The sequence below is a fragment of the Manduca sexta genome, unplaced genomic scaffold (genome assembly GCF_014839805.1).
Source record: "Manduca sexta isolate Smith_Timp_Sample1 unplaced genomic scaffold, JHU_Msex_v1.0 HiC_scaffold_2832, whole genome shotgun sequence".
NCBI lineage: Eukaryota > Metazoa > Arthropoda > Insecta > Lepidoptera > Sphingidae > Manduca > Manduca sexta.
The window spans coordinates 1-19,297 of NW_023593837.1; the positions used below are offsets into that span (position 1 = coordinate 1).

General features: G+C 37.0%; 3 protein-coding genes and 1 pseudogene across 3 annotated transcripts; 2 read left to right on the forward strand and 2 right to left on the reverse strand.

Moving 5' to 3' along the window:
* Positions 1 to 4: 4 nt before the first annotated feature.
* Positions 5 to 6,016, forward strand: LOC119192489 (cell division control protein 45 homolog; the record flags this gene model as incomplete). The annotated part of the gene is made up of 9 exons (XM_037446303.1): positions 5 to 91; positions 454 to 528; positions 1,078 to 1,212; positions 1,764 to 1,928; positions 2,280 to 2,420; positions 2,761 to 2,964; positions 3,333 to 3,530; positions 3,847 to 4,034; positions 4,510 to 6,016. Coding segments are annotated over 9 exons (1,335 nt in total), but the record flags the coding sequence as incomplete, so codon positions are not given.
* Positions 6,008 to 8,105, reverse strand: LOC115455654 (venom serine carboxypeptidase). Its single transcript, XM_030184307.2, is given in 3 exon segments — positions 6,008 to 6,930; positions 6,932 to 7,554; positions 7,557 to 8,105. Coding segments are annotated over 3 exon segments (1,404 nt in total). The 5' UTR covers positions 7,957 to 8,105; the 3' UTR covers positions 6,008 to 6,549.
* Positions 8,106 to 8,244: 139 nt separating this feature from the next.
* Positions 8,245 to 10,565, forward strand: LOC115455653 (venom serine carboxypeptidase). Its single transcript, XM_030184306.2, has one exon. It carries the CDS (start codon positions 8,466 to 8,468, stop codon positions 9,897 to 9,899), a length of 1,434 nt encoding a protein of 477 aa, XP_030040166.2. The 5' UTR covers positions 8,245 to 8,465; the 3' UTR covers positions 9,900 to 10,565.
* A 6,713-nt stretch (positions 10,566 to 17,278) lies between these two features.
* On the reverse strand, positions 17,279 to 18,875 carry LOC119192490 (annotated as a pseudogene).
* Positions 18,876 to 19,297: the final 422 nt, after the last annotated feature.

The window sequence follows — 19,297 nt, forward strand, 5'->3', positions numbered from 1 at the left end:
GGACATCCTGCAGCCGGAAGAGGATGTGGTATTCTTTGTGCTGGACGCTCACAAGCCGACAGATGTGTGTAATGTGTACAGTGATGGGCAGGTTAGTACAATGTTATTATAGAAAACACCATTTTTGATTATATATACTGTTGTATACAACTTTATCCTTTTTTGTTTGGACATACTAAGCTCTGGAAGTACCGGTATGATTTTCAAATATCTTTTACTAATATGAAGCGTTAGACTTAACTGCTTATAGTCTTAGTTTTAATTAAGGAACAGACTAATGTTTGCACAACTGTAGTCAAAACCTGGTAGATAAACTGCTTAAACTACATTCTAGGTGACCACTAAAATTGCTTATTTCCCATGAGTTATCCTTTGTATGCTTGTAGTAGAAACTTTAAATACATGTTAGGGATATGATCTAAAACTGCAATTCATAACAGTATTGTGTCTCAGGTGCGGTTGGTATACAAAGATGAAGAAGAAGACATTCCCAATTTTGATGACATATTCAGGGATGATGAGGATGAGGTAAACTATTTATTTATTTGGTAAGCACTCTACCAGCTATACCCTGATGTGTGTCATACAGATTAATGTATATCCAGTCCAATTAATAGCATTTGTTTCACATGCCTAACAACAGTTTTCGTAAAACCACTCCATTGGTAACAACATGGTTGGTAAATTATATGTTATAGACTTTTTTATTCATGAAATTATATTTATTTTGTTATGGATATATTTGATTATTGATGTTTGCAAAATCCCTGATAAATTTGTGGAGCCACTGAGTCCCATAAGAAGATGAAGAATGTTATAGACTGAATTTGTCAATAACAACTTAAATGTAGGCTGAGCTGTAAAGAATATAATAATAAAAATGATTTATGTTCCTTCATTAGTGTATTTTGAAGTTTTGAGTAAGCAATAAAAAGATACAGGGCCTTTGGAACATTATATTTTGACTTGTTGGTTTCCATTTTTAAACATAATGTATAAGAAGATTTGAATGTTATTAAAGGCTGTGATTAGTGAGGGGACCAGTTGTTTATGTAACCTGTTTGTTGTATATTTTAGAATGAAGAGGAGGTAGGGGAAGGTCGCGAGGGCCTGGAGGCTCTGGTGGAGCGACGACGCGAGCGCAAGGCGTGGGAGGAGAAGCGGAACACACTCATGTTCAACTACACACAGTTTTCATACTATGGGAAGCCAGTGGGTATTTATTCAATTATTATGTTATTGCACAGGAATAATATGTGTACCTTCTTAGACAATGGGAGATTTACTGGCAATATTTTAAATATTCTGTAGTAAAGACTTACACAGCTTGGTCTGTAGTTCATGATAATAGAAAGAGTTCATCTCATTCTTATTTTCACGAAAGTTAATTTTGCTTGGTGACAGGTTCACTCACCTTTCACCTGGTTTTACCTCAATAGGTGACTTAATAGTGGGTTGTGAGTGAATGTTGATGGATGTTAAAAGTAACTAAAGTTGAAGTTGATACTAAAGTTATAATAAAAATGATATCCAAATACATCCTCATTGCAACAGCACTTCTACTTTTATACATTAACTCTTTGACATTTATGAAGTTATCCTCCGTTTTCGCCATGACAGCCAAGAGTTGACGCCCAGATTTGATAGGTTTTGTTAGTTGGGTCACTGTCTGACTACCTTTGGAAACCACTTGTCAGAACAATGCAACAGTGGCATTAGTAGTTAGTGTACTACTAATACTAAACAATTGCAATATGTTCTAGAGCGCATGCGTAGCGCTGGACGTGTCGTGGCGGCTGAGCCGCGCAGGCGTGGCGGCGGCGTGGTGCTGCGGCGTGGCGCTGGAGGCGGCGCCGCGCTGCACCAGCGCTCTCCGCCGCGCGTGCCTGCTCGACGCCGCCGCGTACACGCCATGCTCGTGCAGCCAGGCCTAAGGATCCACATGTAAGTGAGAGATATACTAAGTTTGTTATAAATTATAATTGTCTAATACCTGAATACACTATAATTTCTCATTGATGATTTCAATGTTAGATCAGATTCCAAGAGTAAATCAATCGAATTAATCAATCAATCTTATTGTGATTAGTCTATTTTGTAGTCAGACAAAAAATATAATTGATATTATTTATTGAAATCAGGGGTTAATATGATGAATAGAGTGAGTCAAAGATTAAGTGGAGTTCATAGACATGCTGTATTTTAGGCCTGGATCCAAAACAAATTTAATTTGAGATGTAATGTTTTGGTGAAAATTCACCGTGCGATTTCCTGCGGAGAATAATATGTGCCTGCCATGCTGTACCCCGCCTGTGGTCGCTGGAGGTGCGCTGAGGCACGCGCCGGACGTGGGCCCGCACCTCCGCCTGCACACCGTTGCAGGAGCCTCCAGGCTAAGGCAACTGCTTGTTGATATGGGGGTAACACATATAATTACTAGTTATCTTTATTTGAGTAAACAGGCAGATATATTATGGAGTTTAAAAATTTTATATTTTTTTAATTATTAATCCTAGATTAACTGTGATTTACAATTATATTTGTTAATGAAGAGACATTGTAGACTATTCTTAGTTACTCACAGTGAAGTAGATTTAACTAATTTACACTTTTAATAATTACTGACGTAGCTCACGTCTAAATATATTTTTAACAAACTTCAAAAAAGGAAGAGGTTTCCAATGCGACTGTATTTTTTTATGTTTGTTAGTTTTGATTATTATGCTAATTGTTGATTCGATAATGTGCGTGTGTACAGAGTGCCGCTGCAGCAGGCGCGGCAGGCGTGGCGCGCGATGGACGCGGAGGTGCGCGGCGGCGCGCGCGAGGCGCTGGCGGCGGCGGGCGCGCGCCTGCAACTGTGCGAGCGCAGCGCCGCGCGTGGCTCCGCTGCTCACGCGCCCGCACGCGCCGCCGCTCGCCGCGCTCGACCTCGTCTTCTGCCTGCTGGCGCTGCTCGAACATGTAATATACATTTCAACTTATACTATTTCTCATATTTCAATCATTACCACTACTGATTATAATCGGCTTACATCAATCAATTATTCTAAAGCTATTTTTTGGATCAATTCGAAAATAGACCATTTAGAATGGCAGATCATTCAAATTTTATTTTTATATGCGCATTATTGCTATCAATCCGTAAACAATGATTTCAGCTGTGATTTTTTACTATCTTTTCATATCAAAATCTACAAAAATAGCGTTAACTAAAGAAAAGGGTGTGATACCTAACATCTTCAAATACGTAAAATTGTTACCAAAGGCATAAATCCAAATTACAAAAATATACTATCAATAAACTTAATACTTGCAACCGCTTATTCTAGGAGACACTCAACCGCGCCGAAGGTTTCCAGCATGCGCTAGCAGCGCTGGAGACCGACAACGGCGACAACGAAACCGGCGGCTTGGCTGGACGGCGGCGCGACGCAGCCACTGAGGCGATGGTGCGGCTCGTCAACAACACGCTCAGTGCAAGGACGCTACACCGCGCTGGACCGTTCAATTATTTTATTGTGCAAGAGGTGTGGTGCATTACTTATTTTAATATTGATTAAAATTTGATAAGACGGGTAAAAAAGGTTGTAAAGGTACAGAACAGTTACTTGGATACTTACCAGATAGTAAGCGCCACAACTGCCAAAAACAATAGCAATATTACTGAGATTTTTTTTTAATATGTTACCATGTCATGTATAGATGTAGATGTGTTTGTAATTTGCAAGTTTTTATTTGTAGTCTTTACAACTCCCAATAAATTATATGTTGATACTTCGATGCCTACAATAAACCCATAACCAAAGCTTCTCGTTAATATTATTAAGTATAAATTTATGTTAGGGCACCCCAGAGGCTGCGATAGTGTGCGGTCCGCTGTGGCTCGGCGTGGCGGCGCGCTGGGCGGCGGCGGCGGCGGGTGCGGTGCGCGGGCGCGGCGGGGCGCAGCCGCTCGTGGCGAGTGCGGGCCGCAGCGACGGGGCGGCGTTACTGCTGGGCGTGCCGCCGCGATCCCAGCACGAGCCGCGCAAGTCAGTACTCATGGCACTGTTACTTAATGTAGCGTGGGATACGCATGATGTCGCAACTATAGTCTAATGAATTATTAAATATGGATTTCGTATAACAAAATCTTATTATAATGCCAGTTTTTTTTTAATATTTTCACCTGATGTTAAGTGTCACTACACTCTAGTGGTGGGGTCTAACAGAATGTCGACTGCCGAGAGATGATTACCCCTCGACGGTCGACACAATTATGGCTCCCTGTTGGAACCGGATATACTTACACAGGCTGATCCTGGAACGCGACAGCTATGTAGACTACTATGGCGTGTTTGAAAACCTTGTGTGCGGTGGTCGCTATCCGGTTTATAACACGAAATAATATCAAGATCACTATCACTCTTTAATCTTATTTAATAATCAATTACTCTATAAAAAATGCAAATGGTAGTTCTATCGCCCGCAACGACTACAATAATGATAATGAAATTTATTCCGCAGTCTATTTGGTGCAGCATTCGAGCAGGCGGCCACTAAGAGCGGCGTGTCGATCTCTCTCGACTATTTTGACTCGTCGGTCGTGTTTCTCCCCACATCACAACGTGCGCAGTTCCTCGACGCACTGACGGCGCTCCTCGCGTGACAGTGTAGTGAATCTAGTTCTACTTTAAGTTCTGTTATATTAATATGGTTACTAGTTAAATTTTCAAAGATATAAGTTAAAAAAAATAAGTGCCTATTGAATTTGTGCAACCTGGGGTTATGTGCCTTGAAACAATTTTAGCTTATTGACACATCCGCCATATAAGTTACATCTAGTTTTCTATTTAGTTAAAATGAGCTCCTTTTTGACTTGAAAAATAAAAAATTAAGAATTCCTATGCAATTTCATGACCCTCTTAGGAATTGTGATATAATTGGATGATATAAAAATTATACAGTGTACTATTCAATTTAGTTATTCGTACTTTTAATAATTTTAATAGTATATTTGATTAATACATTGTGTTGCCCTAGTGTTAAAGGACTATATATTAATTTACCGGTTTGTGTGATGTAACTAGTATTTGTGAGTAAGTCTGCTGGTAAGACTTTTATCAAAAACAAATTCAGAATAAACCAAATCATGGAATTAAAATAATTTTAGCGTGGATGAATTTATAGCATTTAACTTTGACAACACTCCCAGTGGCATTTAGTAAATATGTTATTCATTTTAGGCTACAACTTTATTATGAATCTAACAGCTAGTCAATGAATATGGGGACAAATAATAAATTGTTGCCGGTCAATTTTAAATTAATTGGTCCAAATTATATTATCTTAAGTTATTATTCATAAGTATGCATATAATATTGTAAGAGATAAGTGACAAGATCGAACCACACAATAAGGATAATTTCACACAATCTTTAGGAAACATTCAGAAAAGGCCTTATTCATGACTTGTAGTGCTGAAGACATACAAACAGACTGAATTGAATTTTCTTGTCATTATAAAGGGTATAAACAGAAGTGTGCAAGAAAGAAAACATCTTGCCTACTGGAAAGATCTCTTTATAAAATTCTGATTGGTCTATATGACGTGGCAGTTTTAAATGTGTAAATGAGTTAAGGATGTGTTATTTGCTATTATAATGCTGTTTGGTCATTACCATAGACACAGGAAGATGGTATTGGCTGTATATTTGATGGTGTCTTCCACACACTGAAATTTTTTGTGAGGGTTTTTCTATGTCCAGTCTGTTTTATCTTTTAGTGCTACACTGTTGGTCATAGAGTTCCAGTGAAGCATTTGATTTAGTTTATGAAATATTTCAATAAATGTTTACTTGCTAAAAATAAATATAAATTTTGGTGTATAATGGTATGATTTGTGTAAATGGATTGATGTAAAATAAAAAATTATCTATGATTCCCACCTTATGGTTTTGACACTGATATTGTTATGTAGTTAGATTAGTATTTATTAATAGTTTTGTGTAATAAAAGTAACTTATAATAAAAATAGTTTTATTTGTGATAAAAATTATATTAAAACAGAAGCCATGATTCTTGAAGAATCAAAATATCATTCAAGTATAAAAAAATTAAGATTGCCAATGGCCATTTATCTCCCAGTTGTTTTTTCCCACTGAGTTAGATACCACAATTCTAGGGGTCTTTTAAAACCAGGGTGCCCACTAACAAAATAGAAGATTGTCTTTGTCTTACATATTTTAATTAAAAATGAGATCTTTTAAGAAAACCTTACATTGCAATTCTTAAATCACACTTATACATGAGACATATTTTTGGTGTAGTACAATATTTTATATGCATAGAAAGCAATAAAAACCTAAATATGTTCTCAATTCATCTGCAACATTTGTATTTCAGTTGTGAATAAAATAAATCCTTAGAGAAGGCAGTGAAGTAAATAAGGCTCATGTCCATAGATGTATTTTTCATTCCACTTCAATTATTGTACTTTTTGACATTCACACATCAATTATGTATCGGGCATATTGCCCTCAAGGTATTAAAAGTAACTCAGTGAGTTCATAACTTATCTCGAATGAACTTTGTAATTAAATCCAAAGCCCATCTTGGCTGATCATGCGGTACCATATGTCCTGCATTCCTTACTAAAACATCTGTTAAATTCCCTGCTTTCTTCACATACCCTGCAATATCATCACCTACTCTCCAGATTTTCCTTGGTGCCTCCTTATATTCATCTGCTGCAGAGAAATTCAGATTCCGTAAAAAGTTCTCCGTCAATGGATATGCTACAACAATATCTAGCTGTCCATTGTAAAACATAATTTTATAAAAAGATAATAGTTCTGAAATGTATGGTGCAACTGATTTAAGCATGTCTTTAATTAAATGTATTTGGACTTGTTCTCCATCATTGAACGGTAGCCCTCCCACATGGATGCTGGCGCCTTACTTTATCATTTTGAAGTAGATTTGAAAATACAGACATGTCATCTAAATCCCTTGTTTGTAGGAAATTATAATAATAATCAAATCCTGTGAATGCTTTGAAGTATGAGAAATTACTGATCTCCCCATCCATCAGATAGTCCATTAAAACATCAGCTTCTTGCCATTTCTCTTCTTTTATATCTGCAGAAATTTGGTTTTGGTACTTCTTAAAGATTTTTAGCTGATTATCATCAATTAACCCATGTTGGTATAAGTAATCGCCATAATTAAGTTGGTTTACAGGGTCACAATACCCATTGCCAATCGCCACTCCTTTAAGGTTTATACTGTATTTGGCCACTTTGTTTTGTCTGTGGACTTCCATAGCGAGTGCAGGGATGTATTTACCAGCGTAGCTCTCACCAGTTATGTAAAAATCATAATTCCTTAAATCAGGAAACATTGTAAAGAACTGCTGCAAGCTGTCATACAGACCTTTTGCAATGCATTCCTCATCCGTGCAATAACCTTGGTTGTTATTTGTAAAACTAAATCCAGTGCCGACTGGATTGTCAATGAAAATAAGATGATTATTTAGGGCCCAATGGTATTTTCGCTTCGCAAACCCATTCTTTTAGCAATTAGTGGTCCATTTTCAGTAAAAAGGCCAAACAGAGAGCTCCCTCCAGGTCCGCCTTGTAGCCACAGCACCACTGGTGCATCTTTATTCTTTGAGAAAGGCGGGAAGTACCAAAAATAAAGATTCGAGTTGTACATTTTATCGACAGTGAAAAAGCCGGCATGACTCCGGAAACCTATTTTCTCCGTCAAAGACACTATGGAAAAATTCTGTGCGAGGTCTATTGATCCATTTTGTATATAATTTGACAAGAAAAGAGGATCACCAGCGTCAGAGACTTCTTTTGCTGCAAGTTTTATTCGAGGATACATGTTCGGAAAAAACACTGCGTTTCCCAAACTAAATCCAATTACAAACACTATCGCTATATGCGTAGATAACTTATTTAAATCCATTTTAAAAAACTTGTATAATATTTAATTTTATAGGAAATAGGCTATAATAACAAGCGTATCAATATAAAAACAACAACAAATAGAACTGGGTGTTCTAATTTTGACGTTCCTGAATTCGATGTGATTAGTGATAAGTTATTGTGCTTCTGACATTTCATTTTCACGACTCGCACTGTGCAATTTTGATATGAACGTTCCATTTTAAGAACAAACTTATTAAAACGATAATAAAAATAAAAAAAATAATTAAAGATTATACACTTTTAGTATACATTCTTATAGAAATATGTTACCCAACAGTTCAAAATGAATAATATTCGTAATTTTAACAAGTTATGTAAATCGAGGCGAGCATCGCCCCGTGCAACCAAATCTGCAGAATAAAAACAGATATAAGTTGGTAAAACAATACCGGTTATTATTATTCACGCGGCCGATAAAGAGGTTACTGTTATTATTTAAAAGTATTTATAGTCATTCTGCGGGTCACAGCCGGTGCGAGCGGTGACATGAAGCTGCTGTTTTTATTATTTATTGCGCAAGTATTTTCGGTGCAGTGTCTTCTGCACCGATATCCAAAGCTGAATCTTGGTGAACGTGATGGAGGAGACGCCGGGGAGCCTCTGTTCCTCACGCCTTATGTGGAGAGTGGTAACATTACCGAAGGTAGGCGCCTCGCTCGAGTCCCCTTTACGGAGAGTCTCAGGATCAAGAGTTATGCTGGATTTTTCACCGTAAACAAGACCTATGATTCCAATCAGTTCTTTTGGTACTTCCCTGCAATGGTTCCTAACAACAAAGACTCGCCAGTAATCCTGTGGCTTCAGGGAGGACCGGGCGCTTCGTCCCTCTACGGATTGTTCACCGAAAATGGACCTCTAAGGGTGCGGAACAACAAACTTGAAAGGAGGAAGTATAACTGGGCTTTGAGTCATCATTTAATTTTCATTGACAATCCGGTTGGCACAGGGTTCAGTTTCACCAAAGACCCCAAAGGTTATTGTACCAACGAGGCGCAAGTAGGCGAACAATTGTACTCAACTTTGACTCAGTTCTTCCAACTGTTCCCGGAATTGAGATCAAATAAGTTCTTTGTCACTGGAGAATCTTACGGAGGGAAGTATGTACCAGCTCTCGCTTACACCATTCACAAAAAGAATCCATCAGCAAGTGTGAAAATTAACATGAAAGGCATTGCTATTGGAAACGGTTTGAGTGATCCGGAACATCAGCTAGTCTACGGTAAATATTTGTACCAGCTCGGCCTCATAGATTGGAATCAAGCTAAAGTCTTCCAGAAGTACGAAAACCAAACTATTGAGTACATCAAACAACAGAAATGGGAGCAGGCATTTGACACTTTTGATTTACTTTTAAATGGAGACAAAATTGAAGGCAAGAGTTTGTTTTCAAACATGACTGGCTTTGATTTCTACTTCAATTTCCTCCACACTAAAGACTACACATCGTTTGAAGACTTTGGGCCGATGCTGCAGAAGAGTTCGTTCAGAAAAGGCATACATGTTGGAGACTTGCCTTTCCACAATGGCTCTATAGTTGAAACACACTTAAAACAAGATGTTATGAAGTCTGTGGCTCCATTGGTATCCGAGTTATTGGATCATTATTACATTGTGGTCTACAGTGGTCAGTTGGACATCATTGTTGCCTATCCATTAACCCTGAACTATCTAAGGCACCTCAATTTCACTGGAGCAGAGGAGTACAGATCTGCAAAACGGTACATCTGGAAGGTGGATAATGAAGTGGCAGGGTATGTAAAGCAGGGGGGGAAACTAGTGGAGATTATGGTTAGGAATGCGGGCCACATGGTGCCTGGAGACCAGCCTAAATGGGCACTAGATCTGATCACCAGATTTACACATGAAAAGACATTTTATAATCCTAAACATGTAAGTCATAAGGATAAAGGTGGAAACTAGGTGCCAAAAATCTATGTTAGGTGAACAAGTTCAAAAGCAATTTGGTGCATTAGTTATCATAAATTTAAAACGAAACTTGATGTAGTTACCATGTTTTTTTGGTTTAAAATATTTCTCAGTGGGAAACAATTTTTTCTCTTATAAGTACTGGTTTTTATCAATAATTACTCTTATATATTACTCAGTTTCTGATATTCGTAGTTTATTTTTAATTATCTATTGTTGTAAATCATTTAAACACAGTTCAAAGATAAATATGCATTATTGTGAAGTTGTGGTACCACAATATGGTCCGTTAATTACTTAATGATAAAAATACCAGAAACTAGGTATCAATAAGTGTGATTTGAAATAGGGTTAATAAAAACAAATATCTTTTATTCCAGTTTTATATCTTTTTATTGTAGTGTTTTAAAATTGTTTCTCATATAAGTAAATAAGTGTTATTTGTCAGAATGGGTTACCTATAATTTGGTGATGGCTGTGAGAAATACAAATAGATAACATATTTTTAATTTTTATTGTATTTATAGAAAAGTTCAATTTCACATATCAATTTTTTTATTGATAAATTTGTAATAATTATCATATGGACATCTTAATAAGCATGTATATTACATCCTATATTTATAAACTCTCCTATTGTAATAAATTGTTCAAAACGTTTGTCAGCATTTTCAATTATACCTAACTTATAAGGAATCAAAGTTTTAATTAATTCATAAATATTTTTACCTCCAATGAACTGGCATTATTACAGATTGCTAAAAATTGTGTAACTTCCGCGCAGAACAGCTAATGTAACAACACGCGAAATGTTTGTAATAATGAAGTCATTGTAGTTTGTATTAAGAGCTGAATGTGTGTTTTGTTTGAGTTATCGAATTTGAGACAGCATTGTTTTAAAATCAATTTAAGTAAAATTAACCCCTCTATATTAGTTATTTAATAGGAGTTCTTATCTAATTACTGTTGTACCTACCCTGTAAGGTTATCACCTATATGAAATACATTCTAGTTTTTGTTGCTTTCAAGGTTTGCGATAATGTAGTCTGACATCTCAATAGCTAACTTGGTTAAAAAAACCACCCATGCCCGAACGCGCATCGTAGGTTCCGTATGGCAAAACTTGTTTTTTACTTAGTTATAAGTAACTTTAGAAATTCACTACATAGTTAAGAAACAATATAGATCCCTTATCATTTTTTTAATCCGCCACATAAGTAGGTATTTTGGAAATAGAGTTCTCTTAGCACAACTTATGTTGGTATGGAACCTTAAAAATACTTTTTACTAATTCATTTCGTTTCGGATAAGAATTTTGTGATTTATGTATAGTCTGGTTCACTATTGTATGATAGGGTACCAAATACGGATGTCCCCTTTAGATATTTCGGCAGCACGTAGCGTAACGGATTTTTATTTACCAAGTTCATATTAGATATTACAAGAATTTACATGTAACCATGTAGGAAAATGTAGTCTGTAGAAGGTGGTTAAACCAGCGCATATTTGACTTGTTTTTCCAGTAAAATATTTACATATTTAATAATTATCTAAACAGACCGGACTGTATGCAAATAAGTTTTATGCAAAAAATATTTATTGTAGGTAGGTATAATATGTAAATAACAACAGACAACTTTGCGACCCCAAAATAATTTAAATATTCGATTATGCTTATTGGATTTTGTGTTACATTTATTTTGCCGAGTAATAATTTTTCTCAATGACCACAGCAAATTGGTTTAATACTTCCTGCCCCACTTTTCCCCAAATCCCATTTACGGTCCTACCTGTTTTTCTTTTATGGTAAATAAGTAATGGACGAGACGAGTATGCCGCTCGCTTAATGTTAACTGTTACAAGCGCCCATATACAGTAGCAAGACCATACAGAATTTTGTATTACAAAGTAATTCATGACACTCCACTGCACTTACCATACTGAGGAGCAAGATGATAAGTCTCTAAAGTCCAGTAGTTATGTTGGCTCCAATATCCTTCAAACCGGAACACAACAGTGCATGCATGTAGCTGCTTGATGGTAGAAATAGACATTGCGATGGTACCTATCCAGACGGCCTCTCGCATCAGAGAGACCTACCACCTGTAAACTTTGAGAACCACCGGATTATATAAATGCATCCTTTATGGTTATATAAATGAGTAGCCCGAGAAAAAAAATTGTCTGCATTTGCTTAAAATTGACCTCATAATAATTTCTAGTAGGCAATTAAATAAGTATCATTGCTGACAACGTATTACAGCTTTTAATGCGTAGGTATCGGTTCGATTCCCAGCGTAAAGCTTTTGGGTTTGGGTCTTACAGAAAGGGTTGTGGTCAGGCAGGAAGCCGGTCGTAAAAATTAGACAAAGACCTTGATTAACACATAGATTACTTGTTATTTTAGCAACCCCATAATAGGATTTGTATTTTTACTAAATGATTTTATTTTGCGTCATTGACTATCGCTAAATATCTTTGAAATATAAAGCTGTTGATCGGGGCCGCAATTATGTAAATAGACGGGAATCAGCGGGATGAAACATAAATAACAAATATATGAACACTTTTTTTTAAACAATATAATAATTATTTAAAGTAGCAAGTTTTAATGATGCATTGTTACGTTCTTGTTCAGGGCCGGCCCGCCCTTATAGGCAAACTAGGCAACTGCCTAGGGCGCTCGTATTTGGGGGGCGGCATAGCAATGCGAGCGGCATCACCACTGAGCACGCGGATCGATCAAAAATGGTTCAATCAATCGTACGTACGCGCGACAGACGTGCGGCGCGACGCGCATCGCAACTCGCGGAGCGCCGCCGCCGTCCCGTTCCCCGCCGCACCCCACGCATGCCATCGCCGCCAGGCGCCAGTCGCCGCCGCGCCGCCCGCGCACTCTTAACTATCTCATGTGTTCTCCGTCAACTCTATGCGCTAAGTGAATTCCTCGGACTCTCATTGTGAATAATAATAATTGCAATCACCTACAGGCTACAAGTAAGTAATTCGTGAAGGTATTATTTTATTTAGAATAATAATTAAGTTTTTATTAATATAATTTATGTCTAATGTCCATACAGTAGGCATGCATTTTCGATTGTAATGACATCTGAAAGATGTATTCGCTTAGCGAGTATTATGAAATCTTTAGATCCTACATCTTGAGTGGAGAGAGTTTAAATTGAACCTACTTAGATGGGTTACACACGTTATCACACGTACCACTTCCAAAAGTGCAGTGCTTAAATGAAACGGACGGTGTAGTCGGGGTGGGTTTTAATTAAATGCGCTTTTGTATCACGGTAAAATTTTTTATTTTTCGCTTAACACAAGTAACATAACTGTAGGTACTTCAAAACTCTCCATTACTCTTACGTCAATCTCTCAGCCAATCACAGATTGGTTATGGCCGGCGCATTTCGGATACGCGCTACGGTGAATAACGCGTAGGCGGGACACCTCGGCCTTTGCGCTCATGGCGCCTAGATGTATCCGGTATAACGGATAATTGTTGAAACTGATATTACACAAATGTCTTTTTCTGTTCCAGTCATTTCTTGAGACATGGCAGATGACAAAAAAATGTCTGGAGCACAATTTCGTAAGAGAAAATTAGAGAAACAATTATCGTTAGCAAAGCAAGCAGACTCGTTCAAGAAGTATCTTCGTCCAAATCTTCAAGAACCGCAACCATCAGGCAGCAATACAAATGATGATATGAAAGAAGACATAACCAATCCCACCACAGGAAGCTGTACTACAGAAGGTCCCGCTTTATTTTCAGCAAAAGAAAATACTCCACAACAGCGTGAAATAACCAAACAACCACAACCATGCAAAAGTACAAATGATGATATGGGAGAAGACACTAATAATCCTCCCACAGAAAGTTGTCTCATTTTAAACTTCAGTGACCCTGCAACATGGGATGTCTCTACTGATCATCTGCGGCAAATCCTCGTCAAACACGGGCCAGATCAAGTGAAAAATATCGAGTTCCCATTAGATAACCAGCGAAGAAAGTTTTCTACAGTGTATTATAAGAGAAAACTAGTCAATGGTGAACGTGTGCCTCGTTCATGGCTGCAATATTCAGCTTCAAAGGATTCTGTGTTCTGTTTCTGTTGTAAGCTATTTTCTACAGATGAAAAATCCGCTCTATGCAACAAAGGTGCGAATGACTGGAAGAATATTTCATATATATTATCAAATCACGAGAAAAGTAGTAGCCATTTAGCAAACTACCAACAGTGGAAAGAGTTAGAGCTTCGGTTGAGGACTAATAAAACAATCGATGAGGAAAATTTACGTTTGATAAGGGACGAGGAAAAATACTGGCAACAGGTTCTCGAAAGGTTGATTGCTTTAGTGAGAGTTCTAGGAAGCCAAAACTTACCTTTTCGTGGAACGCATGATGAACTATTTACTCCTGGCAATGGAATTTTTGAAAATGGTTGAATATCTAGCTTTATTTGATCCTATAATGAATGAACATCTTAGAAAAGCGAGTAACAAAGATATTCATGTTCATTACCTCGGAAAAAATATCCAAAATGAACTGATCAGTTTTTGGCTAAAGCTGTCCAGGAGAAAATACTGGCGTATATTAACTCAGCTAAATATTATTCAATAATTCTAGATTGTACACCTGACGTTAGTCATGTTGAACAAATGACCATCATCGTTCGAATTGTCAAATTGATTACTGATGAACGTAAATGTGAAATCAAAGAATATTTTTAGGATTTGTCCCTCTTGCAGACACCACCGGTGCTGGCTTAACTGAAAAATTCTTGATCAGTTAAATGAGATGTCTCTCTCATTAGAAAATTTACGTGGGCAAGGGTATGACAACGGAAGTAACATGAAAGGTAAGCACAGTGGTGTTCAAAAAGGATTTTAGATATAAATCCACGTGCTTTTTGTACCCTGCAGTTCACACACGCTAAATCTTGTTGTGAATGATGCTGCAAAATGTTGTCTGGCAGCGACATCCTTTTTCAACTTGGTCGAAAATATATGTATATTTCTCTGCCTCAACCCATCGTTGGGAAGTCCTATTGCGTCATGTGCCTAGTTTGACACTGAAACCATTGAGCGATACAAGATGGGAAAGTAGGATTGATGCATTGCGTCCATTACGTTACCAATTAGCTGATGTGCATGATGCACTTGTGGACATTTATGAAGATCATACTCTGATTGGTGCATCTGGAAATCAAACTCGAATTGAGGCTCAGTCTATTGCTAAATCAATTGCGGATTTTAAGGTTGGTGCTTCACTTGTCGGGTGGTATAATATTTTGTTCGAAATTAATTTGACTAGCAAAGTTCTTCAATCCCAGGAATCTAACCTCAATACCGTTACAAATGCTCTTCTAAAACGAAAACATTTCTTGAAAGCTGCAGAAGTGATTTGGGATTAGAAAAATGCTAGTAGAAGCTAAAGAAATATCAGAAGAAATGAATATTGAAGCATCATTCGCATCAGAAACGAAGCCAGTGCGCCTAAGAAAAAGAAAAGACAGTTAAGCTATGAAGCGGAAGATGAGCCAATATGTGATGCGAAAGACCAGTTCAAAATAAATTTTTATTTTGCTGTGCTAGATACCGCAGTAAATTCAGTTGATGAGAGATTTAATCAGCTAAAAATATTACTCATGTGTTTGGATTTCTCTACAACGTTCATGAGATGCAAAATAAAACTTCCAAAGTTGTTCTGGAACACTGCATAAAGTTGGAAGAATCTCTTAGTGATGGAAACTCTAAGGATGTTGATGCAACTGAGTTATGCAGTGAATTACAAGCTATTGCAAGAAGAGTACCAAATAACACTGCGCCACAAGACGTTTTAAATTATATTTGTGCAAATGGGCTTCTAGATAGCGTACCTAATTTAGTAACAGCAATAAGGGTATTGCTCACACTTCCCGTGTCTGTGGCCAGTGGAGAGCGCAGTTTTTCTAAACTTAAACTGATTAAAACATATCTACGGTCCACAATGACTCAAGAAAGGCTTGTGGGGTTATCGACTCTATCTATAGAGCAAGAAATTGCTGAAACAATTGATTTAAAAGAAATGGTTTCTACATTTGCAAGAATGAAGGCAAGAAAAATTCATTTTTCATAAATTAATGTCTACAGCCTAGCAACAGAATCGTGTCATAAGACTATGCTCTAATTATTTGATTAAAAATACACTTATAATCTGCTTTGCTTTAATTACCTGAACCCATGCCAGTACCTAGTAAAAATGTTTTTGATCTTTGAATATGCTATTTCCGGGTTATTCAAAAGTACAGAATTCGCAGTTTTGTTTCTGCGGAGTTTTGTTTTGTCACTCTTTAATCGGTGTACCTAGTATTTTTTTGTTGTGTTTTTATGGGCGTCGTTCCAATGTTTTGCCTAGGGCGCCAAGTTTCGTTGAGCCGGCGCTGTTCTTGTTAAATGATTTATAGCTTCATTTCGCTTTTATATGAATGTCTTGTAATAAAAATTCCGCGTGGAATTTAAAAATGTAATATAGAATACAACGGCACGTAAATGAACAAAGCAATTCTTGAGACTTGAGATATCTCATTACAATGTTTTCTTTTAAGTATAAAGTCACTATGCAAGATATTAATAACTGCCAATGAGAGATAATGTAATATCCGTTAAATATAAAGAAGTATTTCATATTTAGTGAAAATTTATTTGATATAATTTCTTTTTCATTTATAGTAAGTATGTAGTAAAATGAGATAAATAAGAATGCAGGAGAAACCAAATAGATTGGTAATAAATAAATACTTGTTAAGTACCTATAATAACTGTTAATATTTAAAATGTTATTATTGGCAAATAACTTAAATAAGTGGATTAAGTAGTAATTTTATATATGTAATATTTCTATAGTGTTCAACTCAATTTATATTCAATTTATCTGTAGTCATCAAAAATTAAAATTTACATGGCCTTATTGATATTAGACTATAATACCTAAACAATAAACATGGTAAGAACTATGGGCAAGTTTGTTTGGTATTCTAAAGATAATACAACTATATATACCATAGAAATAATCAAATAAAGCTTGTTTGCATTAACAGAAGTCAATAGGAATACTATATTATTTTGAATGATGTATTATGTAGTGTATTATAAAGTTCAATGGACCCTGCTGGATGAAGGCTGCTTCTAACAGGTTGGCCTGGATATCTTTAGGCCTATGGTCAGCAGTGGAAGGTCATAGGCAGAAAAAAGTATGTTAAAGCATTTACCTAATTGAATTGAGATATTATTTGGGAGATTATAATGCTTGGCAAATTATGAAATCAATAACATCAGGATAATTATTGTCTATTTTGTAAATAGATAAAAAATAAAACATATTTGTTATCACAATGCCTTTATTTTAAGACAGTCATTTGTTTTATCCTAGAGTTAGGTTTTGGACATAACTTGCTCGATTTAACTAAACATCAATCCACAAGACAAAACTGGTATTGTTACAAAAGTGAAAAATAACCTATTTGACCATATTGGTGTGTTAGAACTTAAATCTATCGGCCTTCAATGTATGTAGACAATTCAATCTCTTCTGGGAGCTCCGTGATGTTGACATCAAACGGTCTTGGACCTCGTTCAGGATTTTGGCGTCATTTTCGTCCGACACCATTGTTATGGCCAGACCTTTAGTACCGAAGCGACCGGCACGGGCGACGCGATGCAGGTAAGTGTCAGAATCCTCAGGCATGTCATAGTTGAAAACGATGTTCACTCGCTCAATGTCCATGCCTCGGCCAAACAAGTTTGTAGCCACCAATATCCTCTTCTGGAAGTCCTTGAACTGCTGGTAGCGAGACAGACGTTCGTCCTGAGTCATAGATCTATGTATTCCTATTGCAGGGAAGTTCTGGTCAGTCAATAGTTGTGCTAAAGCTATGCAGCGTTGTACAGACTTAACAAATATTACTACTTGGTTAAACTCTAGCACATCAAGAAGTTCAAACAGCTTCTTGTTTTTCTCATTTTCTTTGAGTTTCACATAATGTTGCTGCAAGCCATGCAGCGTCAGCTTGGCCTCGTCGTCAACGTAAACCTCCATGGGATCCTGCATGAACTTTTTGCAGACGGGTCTGATCTCCTTGCTGAGCGTGGCGGAGAACATCATCACCTGCTTGCCGTGTGGTGTGTTCCTAAATATCTCCTGGACGTCACGCCGCATGTCCAGCGATTCCAGCATCTTGTCGCACTCGTCAAGTATGAAGTGCTTTAAATGCTTCAGGTTCAGCTTCTTACTGTTGACTAATGCCAGAATTCTGCCCGGAGTGCCAACCACGATGTGTGGGCACGCCGTCTTGAGGACCTCCTCGTCTTTCTGTATGGGCATTCCGCCGAAAACACCGACACTTTCACTCCTGACATGTATTTGGAGAATCGCTCGTATTCCTTGCTGATTTGAAAAGCCAGCTCTCTTGTGTGGCACATGACGAGCACGTAGACATGGTTCTCCGAAGGTTCCAGCTGCTGTAGCGTCGCCAACACAAACACCGCCGTCTTACCCATACCAGACTTGGCTTGGCACAGGATGTCCATACCCAATACTGCTTGTGGTATACACTCATGCTGTACTTCTGAAGGGTGCTCAAAACCGCAATCGACAATCGCTCGTAATATTTCTGGTTTTAGTAGGAAATCTCTGAAGCCAGAACTGTGTATTGATACGTAAGAGCCCTTAACCTCTTTCTTTGGCGCCGCTTCTGTCGCCCCATCGGCTGTCTGTTGATCTGCTTGCTCTTCATCTTCGTAGTCGAGGAGATCATCGTTGTCTGCCATTCTGTACAAATATGTGACTATAACGTCTATTTATAACAAATAATAACCAGTTGAGCACGTGAAATGTATTTTGAAAATTTTATTTTACAATAATGGCGGCTTCGTTATATTAGCGTCAATTCTATCTTTTTTACAAGTTGCGTTTACGTTTCGACTCGGAGTATAGATACATTTGCCAGTGTTACCATGTAACATGATACTTTCATTATTTCTTTCTTTCCTGTTATTTGCCACGTAATTGAGAAAGAGACATAAATATTATTAAGTTTTAAATGTGAGCTTTATACATATTTATTTTTAGTAAGAAATATGTATAAAGAGAAGGTATTTATTATTTATTTTAACATTTTCTATTTTGAATACATATTTTTCTGTATTTTTATTTTATAACATGTTTCATTTTTCATTTAGTTTATTTTTTAACATGTTTCATTTTTCAAATAAAAAGTGAGTAAGAAACGTACTTTTTAGGGATAACATCGTAAATAATTCGGCCAATCAGGTAAAGCATGAGCAATAGCAGTAGCATTCATGACATCATCAGGATAGATTTTTAATTCAAATATCTATTG